Here is a 7,814-nt window from a genome sequence, read left to right on the forward strand (position 1 = left end):
TCTCTTAAACAGCCGCAAAATAGTGCTCTCAACAAGCACCTTTTTTGGTGAGAAGGGTAAACAAGCACACTATTAAAGCATTATAAACATTCAAGGTGATCTGATTACTTCCCTCTGTTTTGTTCCAACACATTACTGTAAATCTTCCATCATCAAAGCACATTCAAAAGTATCAAAACCACCTACAAATTTAGAATTTTTTTAGTCTACATATACATTTGTCTGCAATACAACATCCCAGTTATCTTTCCTAAAATCTCTATTTTTTTCTTCACCCTTTAAATGCAATCATGAGGACTTTCCAGTACAAAAAAAAAGGAATAAAATTTGACAATAAAGCTAAAGTCATCTGTAGCAACTTGCACAGTAAAACACCTGATAGAACTAATTTAGTGATAGCCTTCACAGAGCTAGGATGGTCTTGTCTCAGGACTCTGTCCTGCACAGCTGTGCATTTTTAGCCCATCTATTTTATCAAACATTGAAAAGCCTCGTGTGTTAACTCTGAACTGCACACATACAGGAAGACAGACATTTATTCATATTTTCCACCAATCCAATGTAATGCATCTGAACAAGTCAGTTTATTGCAAGTAAATGTACTTTTACTTAAGATCATAAGGAGATTCTAATCTCAAGCAAGACAAATCAATTTCACAAACTTAATTCACACAATGCAAATAAATGCTTCACATTATAGACATTTAGATTTCTTTAAACCTTTTATTTAGAGATTTTTCTGGTAAGGAGATATACCATAGGAAAGCAATTTCACTGGCAGTGAGGTATGTATATACTCTACCAAAATACTCCTCTTGTTTTAACTGCTTTTAACTTTATTTACATATAAAGAAAATATCAATGCATATCCTTGGCTTAACTACAGTATGTTACCCTATATGAGTAAAATGAAATGTTACTTGCATACAAAATTGATTTGTAGAGGAATCTGATCTGAACAAAAATCATGTTCTGAAGACAGTTTAAATGAACAAACACAATCATCATGACCAAGACAACTGCACCATATTTCCATCCTCACAGCACATTTATTTCAGTAATTCTGTAAGTAGGTCCTTAGCATGAGCATAGTGTTACAGTTTTCATACATATAATCACATCCAAAACAAGCTCTAAAATTGAAGTTGTAAACATTCTCTTCATATGTAGAAACATTTCAATCTGTGTTTGAATTTTCTAAAATGATCAATCTTTTAAACAGAATTATAAATGAAAAGTCTACTCTAACCGTGTAGTGAGCAATGCTTATTAGTACATTTCTACAGTGTTAAATAAAATAGTAGAGAGGCAAACATCTGTAAGCAAGTCAGATTTTTAAGTAAATCATTATAAAGAAACAAACTTGTTAACAAAAAGATGCTTTGTATTAAAGAAAGTTGGACTGAATCTACTATGGTACAAAAACATACGGGTAAATACCATCTTTGTTGACAAGTAGGAGGTAGCATGGATGCACCACTTTATTGTCAGTGAGAAATGCAACTGAAGTAAAGAATATTTCCTTACCACAAATTTCCAGTACTATGTACATATTTCTCTTAGAAATTTGTTTAAACAAGTTTCCCTCCACTTTTTAGTACAAAAAGCCTCATGTGATTTAAAAAAAAACACTTACACACCTAGATAGAATAGTACTAACTGCCCTATTTGAATGAAACAGTCTCTTGAACTATGAAGTACATGATATTTAATGCCCTAAGTTGAGTAAATTGTATTAGCAGTTCTTGGTATTATACAAAACACTACATACATACAAACAAAATATAATAATATCTTATTTTACTATGTAACTTTTTGGAATAAACAGAGCCTTGATTTGGGTAACACTGAAGAGAACATGTTTTCTTTGTTTTATTAAAATCTGTCTTTTAAGTACCCATGTGCAACAATTTAAAAATGGCTGCCATACACGTAATGGTCTTGTATTGATAGTGAACACAGTAACTGACAAAAACATAATAAACCTTAAAAACACATCTTCCACCCTATATAAAATATAAAGACTACTTAATGTAACTGTTAAGTATTCAATTTCTTTTGATATTACTGTAATCCACTTCCTTTGTTTTTCTGTTTTTAGCATTTATAAACATAATTTAGTGTAGCAATTTATTTAAAAAAATGACAAAGTATTTCAAATTTACATCCAATTAAAATTTAAAATGTTTCCTTTTTCTATGACGCTGCTTCTGCCATCAGTAAAGAAAATGAAGTTTCAGTAATTGAAGCAGGCTTTTTAAGTAGTGATGTAACTTCAACCATGCCAGCTCCAGTCCGTGGAAGGTTTGCGTTGACAATGTGTCGCTGCAAGTGCTTTATCCAGTCTTCTTGAACAGACAAAGGTCCTCGAAAGACCAGACCACAAAACCTATGCAAATATTAGAATTACTCCATCAAGATGTGTCTAGCTCTACTAAAATTTATAGAACAAAGACATTAAATGCAAAGTCTTAATTTTTTTTGTTTGTTCCTACATATTTTAGCTGAGAACCTTAGCAACTATGTTAATTTATAGTAACTATGAGCACAAAAAATTTGCAGTTTATACAACTTACACTCTTACATTTTTAACACCAGCAACAACAACCTGTTTTTCTTATGTAAGGTTTCTTTTGAAGGACTTTAAAGGACTGAATTACTCAGACGTGACCAATAAGATTTTAGCTAGAGAAACAGTTGGCAATGTAATACTTGAGTATGACTGATTCAAGTCCTCTTGTTCAAATTAATGAAAATAGGCAACTGCTTCCCCCTCCTTATTATTCAATTTAATCATAAACACATTTACAGGATAGAATCTTACATTTTCTTACAACTAAAATTAGCAAGCTCTGAAGAATGTGTTCTTTCAGTTAAAATCACCCAATGTACCTGCATCTGAGTATGTAAACTTCATCAGCGCTATGAGGTAATGGCAGCATTTTTTTCTTGCTTCCAGATCTTGACCTTGACTTCTTTTGCTTACAGTCTAAAGCTAAGAAAAGAGAAATTGCCATATGTGAAATTGGTATTTCAATGACTGTTAACCAAACAGAGATATTTAGTAAGCATCCCCTATAGCAGTAGTGAAAAAACATCTACCTCCTTGTTATTATACATTTAACTATAATGTAAATCCAAAACAATTACAATGGGCTCTAAGAAACCTACTGGCAAGACACCTGAAGTTTTATTTTATTTTTAGTTTAGCACAGCGCTCACGGTTTCAAAGACTAGGTAAATTGACATTCAGCATTAAACTGTTGTTTTACTATCAGCAAGCACCACCTAACCTATTGCAGAATTACACATAAGCAAAGCACCATTGGAAATTCCATTTCATACACAAAACGCCATTAAAAATCTTGGAAACGTTTCTGCAGTTCAAGTACCATCACAGGACCACTCATGTTCAACGAAGTTACAACTTCAAAAAGTTGCAGCTTTCAGCTAATGAAATCAGGAACTTCTACCTTGAGTCAAACACCTGACAGTTGTTTTCAATGTAAAGAAGCTTGTCCTTTTAGTCTAAAAATTTCAAATGAAGCTTAGGCTTCCCTCCTCACTCCTGTATGAAATCTAATGCATCTTACACAAATTATGTATTAATCCTTGGCAGTGGGAGCTGGTATTAGGACAATCAACAAGGACACTTTTTCAATTCAGTCTAATCTACATATGAAAATAAAGTGTGTGAATAGGAAAGGCATATCAAATGGGTTCCATTAGCACTGAGGTCTGTACCTCCCGTAAGAAGATGTAATAGGAATCTGTAACAAAACCTGGAGATTCTAAGAAGCATCTGAAGTTGCAGGATGAGGGGATTAAACCGAGTTAATATTGAAAACCACTAATAAGGTTCAAGAAAAAGCAAGAGGTTTTGGACTGCTTCAGCTGAGAAGTATATCCAGCTACACACTATTCCAAATCACAAGGCACCAACACTTTAACTCCACAGAAACCTGAAAGACAGTAACAAGAGGAATTCTTGATACCCAAAAGGCATAGTGCTATGATACTGAAGCATCTTAACAGTAAAATCAAAATACCTGTTATACTTGTCTAAGTATTGGCTTCTGTAATATAAACCAGAAGAATAAACCTCTTAGTATGCTGAAGCATAAGACATCACCTGGGGAGACAAAACATGCCAATACAGAGATCCAAGTCTTGATTGCATTTTTCATTTTTCCTTATGTCCTCCAAATAAGCCCCTCTCAAGCTTTTACCCTGCAGACAGACTTTAATCTTGCAGATACACCAAACATTTCCCAGTCCCATCCACAGATTTAAAGATTCCTACAGTATCTAGAAAAATTAGAATGAATTTTTGAGGTCTGAAGGTATCAGAGAACTTATCAAACAAGTAGCAAGCAGAAACTAACCTAAAGAGACCTCCTCAGACCTTGGGTCAAGCCATCATTAGGAAGATGAGGCTCAACAGCATTTTTTCTGATAGCAACAACAAAAGCAGTCTGGATATAAAGGCAGCAATCCAAGGTGGCAAGGGAGAAATAAAGAAAAATGGCCAAGATAACTTCTGGAAAAGTAAATAGGTAAGGGGTTCTTGATGCTTTATGCTCTCATCAAAAGCTTATTCTTCATATAATTAGGAAGAAAAAAAGCTGACTATCTTTCAAGCTGTAGGAACTACCAAGTAGTATAAATATTTTATATACTGCAACGTCAGTAACAACATCACCAAAAATGTAAGCAGATAAAATACTGAAACCTGGACATCCATTCTCTGAAGAGAACTATTTGCACAAGGGACAACTTATCTGAAGCAGTTATTAGAGCAAAACCATTGCCATTGCAGATTTTGCAGAATATCACAGGTAGAAGGGAAACAGAACTCAGTGTTATCTGAATGGGAATGCATCCATGAGTTGCATCTAATGTCAGCCAGTTGATAAGAGTAAAAACCAAAACCCAACAAACAAACCACCACACAAAACAATAAAAGCAGTAGACAGCAGCCTCCTTCTAGAGAAGCCTACATACATTTGAAACAAGAACTAGCTTATTTCCTTCATGTTGACAAGCTTAAGACATTCATTCCCATCAAGAAATTTTATTCTCCTCACATACACTGCTAGCATTTCAGACAGCTTTCACTTTCTTACTAGACCTGAATTGGGCTTTTGCAACAGTTTCTGAAACCTAATGTTTTGTGTGTATGTAATAATGTAAGAAAAAAACCAACACCCATAAACCTCTGAACTACTATGCAATCAGACAGCAACACAAACTGCCATAATGTACCAGCAGAGGTAGTTGCTACTTCCTTGAAAAGTACCTTTTCCAAGAACAATGAGAAAAAAAGGAAAACAAAAGAATGGGCGTCTTCTATGAGTAATGTACAATGGAGGTGCTAGATAAATTACAAAACAAAGAATAGATTATAACACACTAAAAGGCATAAAGAAAAAAACTCAGATCACTCAATGCATCCTCAGAGTAACTTAGCTAAGATTGAAAGTAGATTTGCCCAAGCAAGAAGCTCTTAGAAAAGATAGGAAATATTAAGAATACTAAACCTGTGTTATTGAAGGGGTATTTTTTGCTCCCTTTGTCTTTAGGCCTAGTGAACATACTCCTTCATATTTCTGAGGGCACAAAGCAGCCTAAGTACATTTTGAAGTTACTCCAGTGAAGCAGGAAAGTAAGTGGAAAGAGTCATGTGGGTAAACCTGACTGAAAACTGTAATTCCAACATCAATTATCAGACATTTACCAGTAACTCTCACATTAATTTGTCTACCAGAGGAGTAACAAGTTTAAATGAAGTCACATGAACACACTTAAGTACTTTGTTGATACAATACTTACAAGTGCTTGCAAGGATCAAGTTACACCATCGCCTCAACCATACCAAAGTGCAGCCACGTTCTGACCAAAAGTCAGCAGTTACTGACTTGCAATGCCTTTACCGTAACAAAGCATGACCTCCCGAAGTATGTTTTTAGTGCCTCTGGGAAGAGATCAAGGATAATCCAACTCTAGTAAGCTGCATGGAAATCGCAACAAATTGCCAGAGGCAAGCACTACCTACCATTAACACCTATTTCGTGGTTATCAGGCTCCCAAACTAGCATACTTCCAGTCTCCATAAAGGCCTGATTCTTTTTGGAAGAAGCCTTTCTCCTTCAAGTGTAACCACCTGGAGCTTCCCAGTTGCTATTCCAAAAACTTCTTGTAAACAATCAGTTGCACCACTTCACCAAACCACTGATATAGCATGATAAGAGAAACAACACTTCTAAAACAAAAGATCATCAACCGTTAAAGGAATCTCCTTGAGGCACTCAAGTTCCAATTCAGAGCACATTATTTGGAAAAATATTTGCTAGCTAAAAAGGCTGTATATAAAAACCTTTTTTACCTCTGTGACTGCTTATCAAGAAAGACTACAAGCAGATGGAGATAAGAGGCTAAAATGAGCATGTGTAAGACAACACAAATTAGAAAAGTCACACTTAGAGATCCTTCATGACATGACATTTGGTCTGAGGTTCAAAACTGAAGTGCAACTATGTTAATCTGCACACTGCTTCTTTATGTCCCTCAACACTGTACACTCCTTATTTCAGGAAGACTGAAGCTGAGTCTTTATTCAGACTTCACTACTTTTGTCATAGAGTATGTAAGCTAACACAAGTTGAATATTTGCCCACATAAATGGATATAATAAACAATTTTAAACCACAAAATTAAAAAAAATACTTTTTTCTTGTGCATTAATTCACTATTTTTTCAAATTCAGTGACTTGCTATCTATCCTCATCATTACACGCATTAAAAAAAACCAACCAGTAATTTGCTCCCTGAAGGATTTTGTAGGATAACAAAACTTAGCTTATTGTGCTGGTTGATCAGTTTTAGCTGTAACAGCACAGAATAAAGATGTGCAAAGTCAGTGGATCTCAAGATTCCTGCTCTAGCTGTATATGCTTCCATAGTAAACTTTTCAAAGCTACAATTTTGACAAAGCAGTAAGTTTAGTGGCCACCGTAACTGCCATCTCAGTCATGTTGTTGGCTCAAAGGCCAGACTCTTTGCTCTGTGTTTTATTGTTCTCTCCAAAACTTCCGAAAAAGCAGTCTCAATCTACAGAAGCAAAGACCAAAGAACAGAGTAGTGATTCCCAGAAGATGACAGCTGTTCAGAAGAGACTGTGTAGGAGAAAAGAGTCAACAATGAGAAGGTTAAAAAAGCCAGGGTGCAAGAGACTATGAAGAGACTTGGTGGAGGAGAGGCCTCCAGTGAAGAAAAGGAAGGAAAGGGGATATACAACTGTACAAAGAAGAGTGAGATGCATTTTTAAGATTTTGCCTAGGTCTGTCCACTGCTCTAAAGATAACCAGGAGAAGCAAGTTTGCCACATGCTTCAAGGAACACTAATGTGTAGCTATTCACCAAAACAGGCATAGAAGAAAATTAATATCTACTGAAGATGAACAAATAAACCATTACAATGGTCAAAATAGGACTGCATAACAAAACAAAATTAATGTTCCAGTCAGACATCTGAAGACCATCATGCAAACACTAATACAAAAAGAACTAACCAAACGGACCTTGACAGGCATTTGCTATACAGTGGATCCATACTACACAACTATAGGAACAAATAAAGTTTAATAAACACTAACCTTGAACAGGCAACAGCCTAAATTCACTCCTAGGATAGTCCATTCTCAAAATTTACCACTATGCTTAACTATGACTACTACACTGCTAAAACTGTCAAGTTGCACTTCAAAAAAAAAAAAAAAAAAAAAAAAAAAAAAAGGGAAAGGTTGTATTAAAAA

General features: G+C 35.0%; 1 protein-coding gene across 1 annotated transcript in view; it reads right to left on the reverse strand.

Moving 5' to 3' along the window:
- Positions 1–699: 699 nt before the first annotated feature.
- The window catches only part of ZNF644 (zinc finger protein 644), a 29,165-nt gene continuing 22,050 nt past the window's right edge, over positions 700–7,814 (reverse strand). The window contains exons 8-9 of the mRNA XM_010006623.1: positions 2,893–2,995; positions 700–2,389 (exon numbers count right to left, since the gene is read on the reverse strand). Coding sequence (XP_010004925.1) covers positions 2,197–2,389; positions 2,893–2,995 — 296 coding nt within the window. The 3' untranslated portion in view covers positions 700–2,196. The remainder of the gene's footprint in view (positions 2,390–2,892; positions 2,996–7,814) is intronic.

This window comes from Chaetura pelagica, unplaced genomic scaffold (assembly GCF_000747805.2).
Source record: "Chaetura pelagica isolate M959 unplaced genomic scaffold, ChaPel_1.0 scaffold69, whole genome shotgun sequence".
Taxonomy (NCBI): Eukaryota; Metazoa; Chordata; class Aves; order Apodiformes; family Apodidae; genus Chaetura; species Chaetura pelagica.